This window comes from Accipiter gentilis, chromosome 7, assembly GCF_929443795.1.
Source record: "Accipiter gentilis chromosome 7, bAccGen1.1, whole genome shotgun sequence".
In the NCBI taxonomy this organism is placed as follows: domain Eukaryota; kingdom Metazoa; phylum Chordata; class Aves; order Accipitriformes; family Accipitridae; genus Astur; species Astur gentilis.
The window spans coordinates 9235013-9251104 of record NC_064886.1 but is presented as its reverse complement, the minus strand read 5'-3'; the positions used below and the strand labels follow the sequence as shown (position 1 = coordinate 9251104).

At 54.5% G+C, this 16092-nt stretch overlaps 2 protein-coding genes across 3 annotated transcripts in view; both read left to right on the top strand.

Annotated features, from left to right (window-relative positions):
* The window catches only part of EDC4 (enhancer of mRNA decapping 4), a 38101-nt gene extending 30734 nt beyond the window's left edge, over positions 1-7367 (top strand). For both annotated transcript variants that reach the window (XM_049805425.1, XM_049805424.1), the window contains 6 exons: positions 264-379; positions 1082-1247; positions 2447-2633; positions 3882-4101; positions 4848-5011; positions 6353-7367. In XM_049805425.1, the coding sequence (XP_049661382.1) occupies positions 264-379; positions 1082-1247; positions 2447-2633; positions 3882-4101; positions 4848-5011; positions 6353-6545 (1046 nt within the window). In that variant the 3' untranslated portion in view covers positions 6546-7367. The remainder of the gene's footprint in view (positions 1-263; positions 380-1081; positions 1248-2446; positions 2634-3881; positions 4102-4847; positions 5012-6352) is intronic.
* A 445-nt stretch (positions 7368-7812) lies between these two features.
* Positions 7813-11243, top strand: NRN1L (neuritin 1 like). The gene is made up of 3 exons (XM_049805489.1): positions 7813-7938; positions 10539-10698; positions 10786-11243. The coding sequence occupies exons 1-3, from the start codon at positions 7821-7823 to the stop codon at positions 11057-11059; spliced, it is 552 nt and encodes a 183-aa protein (XP_049661446.1). The 5' UTR covers positions 7813-7820; the 3' UTR covers positions 11060-11243.
* Positions 11244-16092: the final 4849 nt, after the last annotated feature.

The window sequence follows — 16092 nt, the reverse complement described above, 5'->3', positions numbered from 1 at the left end:
GATCTGCTGTGACTTTGTTGGGGGAAGTCTTGAAAACCTTCAAGGCTGGAGATTCAACAGCCTCTCTGGAGACCTCCAGAGCTGTGCCACCTTCCTAGCAAAAAGTTTCTCCTAATGTCCAACCCCATCATTGCTAGGGCTTGTTATCATTGCCCCTCACCGTGTTGTATCCAAGAAGAGTTTGACTCCGTTTTCTTTTTCGAGTTTTGAAGTGTGACTCTAGGCTTAAAGCTGCAACTTTGATGTGTTTGTGTTATGCCTAGGCGTTTCCAAGAGCATGGACCCTATCACTGGCCAGCTAAGTAACACTATTGCCACCAAGCTCACTGCTGTTGAGGGGACATTGAAAGAGAGTATTACCAAGCTAGTGAAATCAAAGGTAAGGAAAACCAGACTGTAGCTTCTTTTGGGGACATTGAGTTGTCACCTGCCTGGGTAGTGACTCCTCATACCTCTTCCCCTCACCTATATCTCCAGGTAAGGTCAGTTTAGCTGCTGGTGGTCAAAGCTCTTTCCTGGTCTCATCCAGAGAGTGAGCTGCTTGTGTACTCCCCTGCCCACTTTGCCTCATTAGCCCTTTCTTTCATTTACCAAGTTGTTCATTTTCTATTAAAGCAGAGAATTCTCAGTACAGCAGTGCTTTTAGGCCCATCTCAATCAGCCAAGTGGTGAAAGCCAGTCAAAACTGGCTCTTCTGCTCTCTGCTCTGTTCTTCATTTCTACATTATTTAGGGAGTAGAAGCTTGCTACTTACCTTGGCAGGGAGTGGTAGATTGTGGGAGGGAAGCAGGGGAAGGGGAAAGGAGCTGTGCCTGACTGTGCCACCTTCCCTTGCTCTACAGCTGCACTACAGGGAAATCGTGATGTTCTTGGGCAGCCCCTCAGCAAGTGGATGCTTTGCCTGCTGTAGTCATGGTGCAGCCTGGTCAGTGGAAGGAGCTGAGGGAATACACGCTTCTGACACTGGGCTGTCCTTAGCTTGTGTGGGTGTGTTGCAGGGACCTACAGGGTTTGTTCATGTCTTTGTTCTGCAGCAGGCTGTTTTTAATTTTCTGGAATCTCTTCCATGTGTGCTTGTAAGAACCTTACAGATACTGTCGTGAGGGCAACGGCCGATACCTTGCAGGGGCCAATCCAGTCAGCTTACAGGGAAGCATTTCAGAGCGTTGTGTTGCCAGCCTTCGAGAAAAGCTGCCAGTCCATGTTCCAGCAAATCAATGACACCTTCAAGCAGGGCACACAGGAATGTGAGTAGGTTTTCTTCTCTGAGTTTTCTCTGCACAGCGTATTTGTGTTAGTGGCTGACAACAAGTTGGCCTTATGTCTTTGCCTTTCAGAGTGTCACTGGTAACTGTTTAACCTCTTAGCCCATCTGCGTGCTCCACTTCACACTTGGGAAATGGAAAGAGAAGTGAGGAGGTTTTTGTGGGTGGTGCTATACGAAGAAAGATTCATCTCTGGTCTTTGTAGCCCATGCAGCGAAACACTTGGCCTCGTTCTGTGAATCTGTGACTTCATCTATTGAGTACTAAAGCCCAGCTGTAGTATTACCCTATCCTGACATCAGAAAGATGACTGATGGAGAGGGTAGCAGGTCTGCAGCTAGGTCCTCGTCTCAGAGGCGTAATAGATTGGGGAAGATTTAGAGAAGGCTGTGGGGATGATCAATGGCTGAACAGAGTGCAGGCATGGTCAGGCTGGAAAAAAGAAAAGTATGCCCTTAAGTAAGGAAAATTGTACACTGACGCACTGGAGATCTTTCCTGCTTGCAGGCTTGGGATCCAGTTCTTTGGCCTTCTGGGAGGTCAGGAAGCTATTATGCTGTAGAGCTGGTTCCTGAGGGGGCCTGAAGTTGGCTAGTGCTAGCACAGCAACTTCTGTTGTCCACAGATCTGCAGAGTGTCTCCAGCTACTGTTTATTCTGCACTCATCCTCTTCCTCACAAGTTTCCCACAAGTACATAGAGCTTACATTCTTCTCCCTTTTGATCAGACCAGTTCATAAAATATTTTAATATACAGCTTTTTGATCTCTGCAGACGTGATTTTTTTTTTTGTCAGAAATGTTTCTCCTCTTTCTTTGGCATTGAACTCCACCACTAATGCAGATCACAACTCATGCTCTGTATGAAATAAAATACCCTCGCTTCCACCTTTATCTTTCCCTGAACAAACAGTGCCTGTAAAGGTCTGTTGCAAGAGAACTCATGGCTTTGTTGCTGTATCATGTAATCCTGCATGGTGGGGAGGCTGGAAGCAGGGTTTCTAGGTTAGTGTAATGCAGCCCAAAACAAGGCTTGTGCGTTCTCCCCTCTCTCCTGTGCTCGTGCACTCGCTCAGTAATTGTTTCTGCTGGGGAACGTGTAGAGTCTGGCAGCTGGATTTCTGCCCTGACCATCACCACAGGTACCCATGGCACAAACATTCTTCCTCTCTGCTTGTTGCAGATATCCAGCAGCTTGAGACTCACTTGAAGAACAAGAAGGTACGAGAACAGGAGGCCCGGGACCCGCTGCTGAATCAGCTTCGACAGCTCATCAGCACCTTCCAGAGCACCACCGAGCAGCTGGCTTCCACTGTCGCAGCCAGTGTCCATGCTGAGGTGCAGCATCAGCTGCATATTATCGTGGGCAAGTAAGTTGGCAGCTGGGCTTGTGGAGAGAGATGTCAGTGAGAGGCACGTATGTGCGTAACAAAAACCTCTCCCTGCTAGCTGTGGAACAAGCCATTTGCTACTGTAGGACTGCTGGTTGGCTCTATGCACAGTATGACAAAGCGTGTGGGCTGGTGTAACTGTTGCCTGTAGGGCACAAAACAAAGACCACAGGCTTCTAACCACTAACTGTATCGCTGCTGCATCTGGGAGCCCAGGGCCTGCTTTTCACAGGGTCTTATGTGCATGGTGGAGGACAGGAGGACCTAAGGCAGCCCAAAAGTACACTCAATTCTGACTAGCCTTCCTGGTCTGAAATGTTCTTCTGGTCTTTTGAAGGATTTTCATCTTAACTCTGTGTCCTCAGGCATACCAACAGTTTCTGCATGCTACTCTGTCCTCCCAGCTGCCCTGCAGCAATTTGTGCTTGGCCATCCTAGTTGCAATATGTGATCCTGCTGGTGCCTTTAGCACATTCATGCCTTGAAGCTGGTGGCAGGTTGCAAGGCATTAAGACTGGCCAGTGGTCACCTGCAGGGCAGAATGCCCCTGTCTATTTTAAGCCACTAGAACATATGTCAGAGTGCATTCGGGTCTTTGCAGACCAGACTTGCCAGGAAGGCTACCAGACTAAATTTTGATTATGTTACATGGGCTGTCCTTGGTCCCAGGAGAGTCCTGCTATTCTACCTGTGGTAGAGCAGGTTTGATGCTTGAGGGGAGAATCCAGCCCCTGGGGGTAAAGCAGAGCCTGTGCTGTCAACTGGTCTTCTGCGGACAAGTCCCAGGCTCAGTGAAGGTGTGTTCCCATTCTAAAGGTGTTATCTGCAGGCTGGGAAACTGCATCTAACAGATTGGATGTAGAAAGCTGGGCCCGTTCGGGGATGAACCTACAGCTTAGCAGCCTTGCTTGTAAGCCAGAGACATTAAAGATTTAAAATGCTATATAATGAGAGACTTAGTTCCCTGAAACATCACTTTCCCGCACAGAATCCCAGCATCTTCTCCACGCACCCTGGGACATTTTGTTGTTGGCCACAGAGCTACCTTGCGCAGCATGTTTCCGATGCCTGTGCCTCAGAGCAATTTGTATTAACCCTTTGGGAGTCATGCTACAATAAGCAAGCAGGCCCTGCTTTCTCTCTAGCACAAGCTTTATGCAATGGAGTCCCTCAGCTCTTCATTTTCAGAGATGTCTGTTTGGTTTTTGTTTTGGGGCTTTTTTTTAGCATGCAGGAGTCTATTTTGGCCCAGGTGCAGAGAGTCATTAAAGGTGAAGTGAGCCTGGCTATGAAGGAGCAGCAAGCAGCTGTCACCTCGAGTATTGTCCAGGCAATGCGCTCGGCGGCTGGGACCCCAATCCCCTCTGCTCACTTGGATTTCCAGTCTCAGCAAACTCACATCCTTCAGCTACTCCAGCAGGGACACCTCAACCAAGCTTTCCAGCAGGTACGTAGGCTTCCTGGCAGTGGGCATTGCTGCTTGTTGGGGGATGCAGTGGGGGGAAAAAGGGCTCCCTGAGGTCAGGACATAATCCCACAACAACTTATACAGGAGTTGACTGAAAAGACCTGTGGCAGCAGACTGCTTGAGGGGTGCAGTTGGGCTCTCAAGCAGGTTTGGCCAGAGCAGTGCAAGTTCCATGGTTTGATGGCAGTTAAGTTCCTTCTTCCGTGCCCGTGCCCTGTCAGGACAGTGTCAGCGCTCCAGTAAGCCAGAGTGTTTTGCCATCAGTGGTGGCACGCGGTGCCCCCCTGAAAAGCAGCAGCTTCATAAGCCTCTCCAGGCAGATCTACCAGGTAGGGCCTGACCTTGCCTTTGCCTTTGCATATGTAGGCAGATCTGTTTGAGCTGCTGCAGGCTAACTGCTCTGGGAATAATAGCAATGCTGTGCTGGTGGGCTGGCAGGGGATGCAAACATGGTCCTGCTCCATGCTGCTAACTGTAACTTGCTCCCCTCTGTCTGGTTGTGGTCTGTTTTGCTTAGAACAGACATGGATGTCCTCTGAGTACAGACCAAAAGCCTGAACATGGTCCTGCTTACATGTACAGCGGGGTTTGCAGATAATTCTACTCCCAGAGGAGGCTGGCAAGCCATTGAGCTGCTCCAAGGCAGAGGGCTGCCTTGTGCTCTGTCCTGTGTCCCTCACCTGCCTGTTGTTTCCTCTGGATTTCTAGCTGTGTCTTCTTTGCAGGCTCTTACAGCAGCTGATCTCAACCTGGTTCTCTATGTCTGTGAGACTGTGGATACTCAGCAAGTATTTGGACAGCATCCGTGCCCACTGTCCCAGCCAGTGCTGCTCTCTCTCATTCAGCAGCTCTCCTCGGATTTGGGTACTCGTACAGAACTGAAGCTGAAGTGAGTAAGATCAGAGCACCAGATCTGAACCTATGCAGACCTGTTTCTGGCTCTGGCTTTAAGTTCACTGCCTGGAAGGTGGCGCTTTGACAAAGGTTGGAGCCTCTGTAGCCTGTTCCTGGCATGTGAACAACTGGTAGTAACTTGGGAAAAGATGTAGGCATTGCCATGGAAAGCTTTGCTGCCCAGAGGTAGTAGCAGGAGGGATAGCAAGCTGTAGGTGCTGTTACCTCCTGGATTGTAGTCTGTAAATATTTGCTGTCTGTGCAGTGATCTCCTTTAACCAAGGAACAATTCCCCTGTGGAGGGAAAAGGAGGGATAGTGCTGTTTCCTGGATAGCTCAATATACAGAGCAGCTTTGCTCTGTCCTCAATTCTTAACCCATCACTGGACTTTCTGTTGGCAGTTTCTCATCGTGACTGCCAGACAGGTTCAGTGGGAGGTGGCAGCAGGAGCTACTGGAAGTAATGTCTGTTAGATGTTCTAAGCAAAGCTCATATGACAAAATAGTGACTGTGCTGATACTTGCCATGAACATTTTGAGTGAGTCAAAACCCTGTTACCTGCCCTAAAAAACTAACTGGATAAGGTACCTGCAGGTTTTGGCCATGGCTTGTATGGAAAATGGCTTAAATGGAGTTTTTAACTCAAGTTAACAATAGGGATGACGCAAGCTAGGAAAACTGAAAAAGAGCTTAAAGTTACAGATGAGCTGGTAATCAGAGTTAAAGTTGCTGCTAAGTTCAGGCTGGTCTGTTAATGAAAACCTTTTCCAGTGACCACATTGCCTTACTCTCAGGTTGTGGTTTGAAAGTTTATGGCTCATCTGAATTTCAGAATGGCTTGTTGGTAAAATTCTTGCTTTTCCCCCAACCCTTCCTGGACAGACATATTGAAAGAAGACCTTAAATATATCCCTACATGAAATCAGCCTCGCTGCTGAGGATTTTTACTGTCTAGTAAGTGACTAATTCTGCTTATGCTAAAAAGGCATCAAAGAAAATATCTACAGAGCTGTGACCAGGCATGGCCTGTGGCCAAGTGCCACCTGCAGCACTGCAGGGAGTTCTAGCTTGCTGTTGTGCCTGCTTTGGTTCAGGCAGCCAGGTTGTGTTGCACATACTGCAGGCTGGAAGCTGTAGGCTGCCCTTACGTGTTGAAGAAGGGATAGGTGGACTCTGCTGTGAGTCAGTAACATTTATGTTCTGACGGCTGAACATACCACACTGAGTTTGGGTGGGTGGGGGGAGCAGCATTGCTCATCTTCAGTGCTAAAATGAACTGAATCGGATTGGAATTGCGTGTCGAGTTTGGTTCTAACCGTGGTCTATCCCCTTCAGTTACTTGGAGGAAGCGGTGATGCACCTGGACCACAGTGACCCCATCACCCGAGACCACATGGGGTCAGTCATGAATCAGGTGCGGCAGAAGCTCTTCCAGTTCCTCCAGGTGGAACCCCACAACACGCTGAGCAAGCCTGCTCGTCGCCTCATGATCATGCTCCAGGGCCTGGTCACCCCTGGCATGACCTAGGAGGACCTGGCTACCTTGTGGGCTGCTCCGTGGAAGCCCACCCAGCAGATCCAGTAGTTACTAACCACGTATGGCTTGTGTTAAGAGCTCTTGCCAGGAAATCTATCAACATGTGTGTGATGTCTCTAAGGCAAATGCCTTCTATGTATAGTCCCAAATAGTCACTGAACGCTCACTTGGCTTATTTTTCCTAAATAGGAATTTTTCCTAGCCTCTTTTTGAGAGAGTTAAGTCTCTTCACCTGCCCATCCGTCCCTGAGGCCTGGCTGGCAGACCAAGTTGCATTCAGCAGAAGCCAGTGGATTTCTTACCCCTTTAGTTTGGAGTCTGCTGCCGTGAGCAGAAGAGAAGGGAGGTTTGTGCTGAGCCCCAAGCGAGGGGGCTGCAGGGCACATGTGCTCCTCGTTGACCAGAAACTAGTACTGGTATCTTAGTCAAGGACTCAAACTCCTCCCTGCTGGGGTGAGTAGCTGAGAGGATATCAGCTGAGCAGGAAGGGGGGTTTATTTAACTCCAGATGCCCACTGCCCCTGTAGTGGGGTGTCCAGCCCATCCTAGGTGGTGCAGGCAGATTTGGGCAGGGGGGCTGTGCGCGCATGCCTCTGGAGTGACCCGAGGAGGTGCTCTAGGTCGGGATGGTCAGGCAGCGGCAAGCTGCGTGAGCCCTTGGGGGCCATCATTTCTGTTGTGTATCAGAGCATGTTCATGGTTCAGACATTAGTTTTCATTTTACACCAGGGTTTTTCTTTTTATCTAAATTTTGATTTTTTTTTTTTTTTTGAAATAACATTAAGAACAATTCAATAAAAAAACTTTTTGAGAAAAAAAAAAAGTGGCAACCTGCTTCTCTTATGCTGTGGAGGAAAGGCTGTGTGGTCTTTGGAACCAGTCCTGAACCCTGTGAAATGATCTCCAGCTGGGAGCCCAGGTGAGGGGCTGGGATCCCGTTTCTTTTCCCAGATCTCCCCTGCAGCCTCTGCTTGAGTTTTCCCGGGCAAGTCCAGCTGGTGCCATCTGTCTTTCCTTCCCGGGAGAGAGCCGGGAGGTTGTGTTATGGCCGGTGGTGCTCAGCTGGTCGCGGGAAGGAGACACTAATTCCCCTTTTCACAGCAAAACCGTCTCCGGCTCCTCTTCCCTCCCAGGATTACATTCTCTGGGCTCCAGCTCCGGGGCGCTCCTCCGCTCAGCTGCGGCGGCCGGCGGGGAGGGCTCAGCCCGGGGCCGGGCGAGGAGGAGCAGGGGGGGGGGGGCGGGGGCGGGGCGGCGGGGCCGGGGATGCCGGTGGCGGCGGAGCGCGGAGCACACGGTGGCGGCGGCGGCGGTGGGGTCCGCACCATGGGCTGCGGCTGCTGGCGGCTGCTGGGGGTCGTGTGCCCGCTGCTCCTCCAGCTCGGTGAGTGCCGCCGGGATGGGGAGGGGCCGAGAACCGGGAGCTGCTCCGTGCCCCGGGCTGCGGAACTCGCCGGTGGCTGCGGATGGGACATCCCCAGGGTCTCTCCTCGGGGAGGCTGGCGGGTGGGAGCGGGGACCCCCGGCCGTCTCCGGCTTCGTTGCCCCTGCGCCGCCCGTACCGTCTCTAGCTGCGGGGAGCGAGATGCCCGGTTGCCCCCAGGCTCAGCGAGCCACCGTGGCTCCATCTGCTGCCGGGCAAGGAGGAAAGCGGCTTCGTGGCACTGCCCGGGGTCCCTCTGCTCAGGCAGGGACAGTCCCCGGGCTCCGGCTCTCCAGCCCCGAGCAGCGCCCTAAGCCAGCCCTGTCGGCCGACCCCATGCTCCTGCTGGCTTTCCCTGCCTGCCCTCCTACACCCGGGGCTCGGAGGTCATCCTGCCCGCTGGGGAACGGTCATCCGGCAGATCCTGCACCTCATCCCGCCTCCACGGTCTCCCACTCCTCCCAGAACCGAGGGAAGACACCGTCCGGCTCCAGGCACAGCAGTACCCAGCAGCATCCCTGCCGTGGTCTAGTGCTGTGCAGAGCGGGGAGGATGGGGACTACCAAGCCTGGGGTGGTTTTCGGGCTCGGGGGTGGACGATTCAGGCCCTTCCCTAGAAGCATTATAGCCGTGTCCGCACATCGCTTGCAGCACCCTGGGAAACTCCCTCGGTGCGTTTCCCTTGGGGCTCTCTCCCTGCTGGAGCCGGGGGGGGGAGGTTCTTCCCCCATGGTTTTGCAGCGGAATAGCAGAGATTTGCCCTCCTGGTTTCTCCTTCCTTGCCTGCCCTGCTGAGGGAGCTGGGTGGAAGAGAGAGCTTGTGCCAGGCATTAGAGCCCAGGAGGACAAAACCCAGCCTGCAACAGGGACCAGCTGGCCGAGGGAAGGCATCTGCTGGCCCTACCAGCCCTTGTGTCCCTGGGCTGGTGGGAGACACACTTGTTGCCCTGCTGGGTCAAAAAAGGAGCAAGGGATCCCACTTTCTCTATCGATACCTGCGATATCTGAGACCCTCATGGCTGGCGTCAATCTGAGACTTTCCTCGGTGATATGCTCGGGGCGTTTCTCATCGTGAACACCCGCCGTGCTCCATGACGGGCTGAGGTTTCAGGCTCGCCTGCTCTTAGTCTTGGCCACAGACACTTTGCTCGGGGCATTGTTCCAGGGGCACAGGCACGGGGTGCCAGCAGCATGGCACACAGCTCTCTGGAGACATAGACATCGTGGCTGTTTTGGCAGCTGCCGGGCAATTTTCAGAGGCTTCTGGGGTCACTTTCCTGCAGGGGAGCCCTCTGGGACTGTCCTCATGCCTTTTTAGCATCCTCAGCTTAGAAACCTCCCAGGTGGACACCCACGGCACTTCGAAAGTACAGTGCCTCCCATGACTTGGCCTGGGGAACCCACATCTATCTGGCCCTGCCGGACCCCCAGGGCAGAGCCAAGCCGACCGTGCAGCGTTTCCCTGTGACCCAGCCACACACTGGCTCTTTTGGGGCTTCCCCCTGGCTGTGGATGGCACTTGCGGTCATCCCCAACACACTGTCACCCATCATCCTGTGGCTGGCACTGGGGCTTGGCCAGTGGTGGTTCACCAGTGGTCCCAGTGGTTCATCCCTTGCAGAGCAGAACAGGGAATTGGGGCTTCCCAGGGTGAAGCAGCCAAAGTTGTACTTGTGCCTCTTCCTTTTGTGCTTTTCCTTCCCCTTCCCCTTTTCCTTCCTCTTTCCCCTTCCCGGTTCATCTTTCCCCTTTTCCTTCCCTCTTCCCCTTTCCCCTTCATCTTTCCTTTTTCCTCTTCGCTTTTTCCTTTCCCTTTCCTCTTCCCCTTTCCTTTCCTCTTTCCCCTTCCCCCTTCCCCTTCTCCCTTTTCCCTTCCCTTTTCCTCTTCCCCTTCCCTTTTCCCCTTTCCCCTTCCCCCTTCACCTTCTCCCTTTTCCCTTCCCTTTTCCTCTTCCCCCTTCCCTTTCCCCCTTTCCCCTTCCCCCTTCCCTTTCCCCTTCATCTTTCCCCTTTCCTCTTCCCCTTTTCCTTCCTCTTTCCCCTTCCCCTTCCCCCTCCATCTTCCCCCTTCCCCCTATCATCTCCCCCTTTTCCCCTTCCCCTATTCCCTTTCCCTCCCACTGCAGTAAGAGCAGGCTCTCCATCTTGCTGAGCCTTTTGTTTGTTTGGGGTTTTTTTCTGTTGTAGTCACAAATTAATCTTTTCTGTTAGGGGATAAAAGCTGGGACAGATGGCTCTGGGAAGAGCCCGGGAGGCCCGAGGCGAAGTGGCCGGCACACCGCTCTTCCCCTGCGGCTAATGGCAGCATCGCTTGCGGGGTCATCACATTGTACCACGTCGGGCTCCCGGGCCAGGAGCGCAGGTTCACTCCGAGCGCCTGGGGAGAGGATGCCAGGGATCTGGCGGGATGCGGAAGGGGGCTGTCAGCCCCTCACCACGTTTCAGAACCTGGTGTCACCCCCACCTGGTGACACCCTCACACCATGCGCCCCTGAGCCAGGCGGGTGACAGCCGTCAGGGGGTTCTGCGGGGCCTCAGATCCATCTTCCTCTCCCCCGCAGCCACGAGCCAGGAGCCTGTCAGCATGGCGGGGAAGTGTGACACCATCTACAAGGGCTTCGCTGGCTGCCTCCTCAGCCTGGGGGACAGCATGGCCCAGAGCGTCCAGCAGCAGAGGGAGGAGGGCAGCGAGGAGGCGCAGGAGCTTGACACCATTTGCAAGTGAGTGTCCCCATCCCCGTGGGAGCTGCTGGGACGGTCGGGTGACCTGCCACCTGCGCTGCCCCTGATTCCTGCCCATCTCCCCAGGTCCTGGGACGACTTCCACGCCTGTGCCACCGAGGTGCTGTCAAACTGTCCCGAGGAGGCGGCCGCCATCTGGGAATCGCTGCGCCAGGAGTCCCGCAAGATCCAGTTCCAGGGGAACCTGCAGGAGCTGTGCAGTGCCCGGGGACGCCTGGCCAGTGCCCATGGCTCGCCGGCTGCCGAGACCAACCAGGCCACGCTTCGGGGCTCGGCCACCCCCCCGCATCCCCATCTCCTGGCCCTGCTGGCCCTGCCGCTGCTGATGCCCCGGCTCTAGCCCTGCCCGCCCATGGGGGGTCCGGCCAATGCCCCGGGTTGGTCCCCCAGCACTGGCGGGGCACAGGTGCCCGCAGTCCCCACTGAGCCCACCTCCCCATCCCCGGGCATCCCTCGGGGGGCACGGTCCTCTCCTGCAGCCCTTCAGATGGATTTATATTTATATTAAAAGACACTTTTACATTTCTCTCGTCTCTCTGCCATGGGATGCCCCTCATGCCCTTCCTAAGCTCTGGGTTTGCTCTGGGGATTGGAGAGGAGACCGTCCCTGCACCAGCCCCCAGGGAGGGTCCCCGGGGGGATCTGTGGTTCTGTCCCCCCGGTGCATCACCCGCAGCCACAGTGGGCAGCCCATGGGACCACGATGGCCCAGGGAGGGCTGTACTGGGGATTCCCACCGCCCTGCTGTTCCCCGACAGCTGCTTTTCAGGGCTAGGCATAGAGGATACTCCCTTTAGTAATGGGTCAAATAGTTTCTTTATTTTAAGGGGCATCTTAGGAAAACACCCATAGCTTGTCCTCTGACAGGTAACTCCAGTGGCATCAGACAATTTGCTGAAAGAAATCCCATTTTCCTTCCCTTTTATTTTGGTCCTGCTATATTTGGTCCTATTAACGGTCATCAAGGAAATTGGGGTTTGCAGGGAGGAGAGGAGGGTTTTTTCAGCTGAGATGATATAGGTGAAGAAAACCATGGAACTGAAGCTTTCATCCAGGTCCAAGTGGGACTTGTTGAAGTTAAGCCAAGATGATGTGCTGGAGTTTAACTTGGTTAAACTTGTGTCTATCAGTGCGAGACACTGTTATTCCCATCGCTATTGCTGTTATGCTGCAAACTTCAGATTTTTTTTCCTAGCATACTAAACCCCATCATGGCAAACTAGTTCCCCTAGATGTGGGTTGGCAAAGCGACCTCCCTGCTCTTCAGGGAACAGCCATCTCCCCCCACCCGTCACCAAAAGGGACATTAAAATTGCAAATGGGCCACCCCATCGATTGCACAGATCAATGGCTCCTGGCTGGCCCAGCAGGTAGATCTGGCCAGCATGTGGGAAACCATCCCGCTCAGTAAAGGCAACAGCACTCTGACCGTCAAAATCCTCCGGCTGACACAAGTGCCACCACGCCATGGACTATGTAAGGCTCAGTGGCAAGCAGGAGCAATGAGAAAAGCAGCTACATGCTGTGAGTAGTGAGTTGCTGCAGTTTCTTTGATTCCCAGGGTGACTTCAAGGCTGTCCCAAAAACATTCCTGTGGCCAGTCATGGGGCACGGTCATAGTTTTGCTCTGGGGAAGCCTTTGCAGGCTGGTCTGTGTCTGAAAGCCTTTAGCGTGCGAGCGAGAAGCTCAATTATCACTGTCCTCATTGAGCCAGGGAAAATTATTGCTTGTTTCATTGCAATACCTCTTCCTGCGAGGTCCAGTCACTTAAACGTGTGATCCCTGAATTCTGGGATATCACCCCAGCTGCCCCGGTACCCTGCCAGGATCCAGGGCCAGGAAATGCTACTTGGATTGTTGTGCCGTGGTGCATCCCGGGGGGCTAAGAAGTCACTGCCGATCCCTCAGCTTTACGGAGGGACCCCATATTTATTTCATGCTATTTCTTTTATTAACCAACCCAGAGCCGGCTTGTGGGGGGACGCAAAACATCACATGGAGAGGAGCAGGGACGGGCTGCCAGTAGCCTTTGCTGGGATACAGCACTGACCCCAGGGCCCACTGCCCCACGGGACATGGGGCAAAATGCCGTCCTGGCTCTCCTCGGCCGGCAGCTGCCACTCCCCGTGTTTAACGCTGGCGCTGGGGGGATAATCTGTCGATTCTTTCCTTTCCAGTTCCTGACAATCCTGTGTTTAAGGGTGAATTAGTGCCGGATCCCTGCAGGGTGGCTAAGAGGATAAACGCCGGACGGGCGCCGGCGATGCACCGCACAGCGCCTGTCACACCGCCGGCACCTCCACGGGACCAGGAGTGGTGGGCTCGCCGCTGCTGGCTTCTCCCCATCATCCTGCAGTGGGGTGGTGGGAGGTGGCCGGGGAGCTGGAGGGCCACTGAAGCAGCGTTCTGCCAGGCCGTCACTGTGGTGGTGACACTGGCATACACCAAACCGCGCCACTTCGATCCAGCCGGGAGCTTGTGGGTGTTTAGGAAGATCTACAAACAGCCACCAAACGTGTTGGGTGTTTGATCCTGCACGCAGGAAGATGTGCCGCACACATCTCATGCCCTGGAAGATGTCACCAGATGTGTCCCACACCCTTGGTTATGTCACCCCATGTCCTGCGCACCAGCATGTCACCATGCATGGCCGCACCCTTGGCTATGCTACCACGCATGTTCTACAGCTGGAAGGCATCCCCATACGTGACACCGGAGTATGTCACGCACAGCCTGCAGGCACTCATGGCTCCAGGGAGCTGGGGCTGGGATTTGGGGATGTTGGGCTAGGATGGGCCTCTGGGTCATTGGGGGTTGTTGACACACCACAGTGCAATGGGCCATAGCAGAGCACTGCCCTAAACCTGCTGTCACCATGTCACCCTTAGTCCTCCTTCAAGGAAACATCCTCAAGGCCGAGAGTGGCAGTGTGACAGCAAGGATGGGCATGCCGACCCCCGGCAAAGCTTGCCGGGTGCTCCGAAATTGGGACAAGCAGCCACTGTCCATCCTCCCCTTGGGCCCAAGGATTTGGGACAGCCCTGTGGCCGTGTCCTGCTGTGGGAAGGGACAACATTCTCGTTTCTGCCCCCCAAACTAAACAGCTGGTTCCCTGCACGCTGGCCAGCATCTTAAAGCAACTGCCCAGGCTGAAACCCGTGGCTGCTGGACGGGGGGGACGGGGACTGGTGGCCCCGGGCATTGGGCGCCTCTGAGCACCCAGCGTGCTGTGAAAACCCATCGCTGTGGTTATGAAACTCCAGCGACCTACTTTACACTCCCCGCTTTTGTTCTTAATTCCCAGATATGGCTGCCCTCCAGATTTTGCCCATCAAGGCAAATTAATTGGAGTAGATCCTAATTTGCTCTCTGCTATTCTTTGGGCAGAAGATTAAATGCTCTGCAGACATTATCTCCCTCTCTCTTTTCTAAGAGACAAACCTGAATTATTAAAAAAAAAAGGGGGGGGATAAAGGAAGGCCGAGTTAGGTTGAGTTGATGTTTGAATTCACTTTTTGTAATCACAGAAGGGGCCGGGGAGGCCCCCGTGTCCCCGGGCAGCTGAAACCAGATGGTGACACTATTCTGGGCAGCTGTGTGAGTGGGACGGCACACGTGGCATGGCAACACGAGGGCCAACTTCCCGGCCGGCCATGCTGCCCACCACCTCTGCCGTGCAATGGTTGAATCCTTTGTTCCTTTGCCCAGGGAAACTCCTCCTGGCGAAGGTGCTGGTCAGGGAATGACTCCTCGTCTGCAGGGACACATTTAGGTTTCTCCAACAGGATGGGCTGAAGCTGTTCTGGCGCCACCAGCGAAGGTGGGATGGCTCCTTGCCCTCCAACGTTCCCCAGTGCCACCATTCCAGTCCAATGTCCCCATGCAGGAGCACACCCAGGCACCAGCCTTGACGGGCAGAGCCGTCTCCACCATCACCAGCACCCCAGCGCGCCGGGGGGAGAGCAAGCGTCGAGAGCCGTGCGTACCCTGGAGGACACTATGTCGCAGGGCTGGCCGCCATCCGAGCTCGCGCAGGGATTTCTGCCGAGCCAAATGTCCAACTTTCCATAAAGAAATGCCAAAAGGCAACCTCAATCCCCGCAGATCGGACACAGTGGGAACGGCTGAGCCGGAGTCACCTCTGCCGCTGGGGCCATGCTCAGCCCCCAGCCTGCGCTCAGCTTTGGGGCTTTTTTTTCTCCAGAGAGGCATATGGAAAGTTGGATTTCTTTTTTAAGCAGCTTTAATTGAACATCCTCCCTCTCCGACCTCTGCTCAGCCTTGCTGGGACAACCTTGAGCTCTGGCCTGGCGTGGCCGCTGAGGCACGGGCTCACTGCTGCGTGGGGCTGGGATGTGGCTCGGAGGAAATCCAGGTTTCCCGCTTCACTGCATGTCCATTCAATGGCAGATGAGGGACCCCATTCTCCTCTTCTGGCTTCCTATGGCCTGGCACAGCAGGGAGCCCCGGGCTCCCAGAATTGCCCTGTGCCCTGGACGTGCAGCGATGTTCCGGGCAGCTTAGCTTGGGGGTGCCGAGGGATGCTGGAGGTGGCGCTGGCCATTTCCATCACACTGCACCCCCATGAGACTCTGGATTCAGACAGCAGTGCTGCAGGTGGGGGTTGGATGCAAAGGGAGCTTCAGAGGTCTATTGTCTGAGCTCCTGCTCCAAGCCGGGTTTACCCCGGCGCTGGAGCAGGCTGCTCAAGGCTGTCTCCAGGGGAGCTGTGCATCTCCAAGGAGGGAGGATTTTCCACCTCTCTGGGTAGCTGGCATCACCCCCGTGGTCCCAGCTTGCCTTTAGCAGCTTCCACAGGAGAAGTTGTGAGGAAGCCACTGACAGAAGATGCAAAACCCTAAGGGGAATGCATCCTTGCAGAGGGATGGTGGTTCCCAGGAGGGAGCAGCCAGGCTGCGGGGTCACCTCTGCTGCTGCTTCTTCATAGAGATCCCTGCCTCGATGGGCTGAATCCCTCCCACAGTGCCGGAGGCAGGCTGTGGGTCTTGGGGGGGTAAGAGGTGGCAGGGTATTTCTGAAGGGGCAAATAAGGAGGAGCAGGGTGAGGCTCCTTTCTTGGGAGAGCAACATCTTGGAAGGGAGGAGGCAGAACCAGGTGAAAGTCAATCAAGAAACAAGAAAATGACAGCCCATGGACAGCGGGGCAAGAGGCTGCAGAGCCTCCGCAGTGGTCAGGGGTTTGCAGCCTGCAGCCAGTGCCCTCTGCGGCAAGATGCTTACCCTGGTCATAAAACTTCTTGCTGTAGCTGCAGAAATGCCCTAGATTGAGTAACAAGTTTCAGAGCCCAACTGACACTGGCCCCAAACTCAAAATGAGCGCCCAAACCGGCAGGCAGTGGATCACATAGATG

Excerpts from the sequence above, each read along its gene's own strand:
- NRN1L (XM_049805489.1), top strand. The coding sequence starts at position 7,821 with ATGCCGGTGGCGGCGGAGCGCGGAGCACACGGTGGCGGCGGCGGCGGT. Across the intron at positions 7,939-10,538 it reads CCCGCTGCTCCTCCAGCTCG|CCACGAGCCAGGAGCCTGTC; the intron begins GTGAGTGCCGCC and ends TCTCCCCCGCAG. Across the intron at positions 10,699-10,785 it reads GAGCTTGACACCATTTGCAA|GTCCTGGGACGACTTCCACG; the intron begins GTGAGTGTCCCC and ends CCATCTCCCCAG.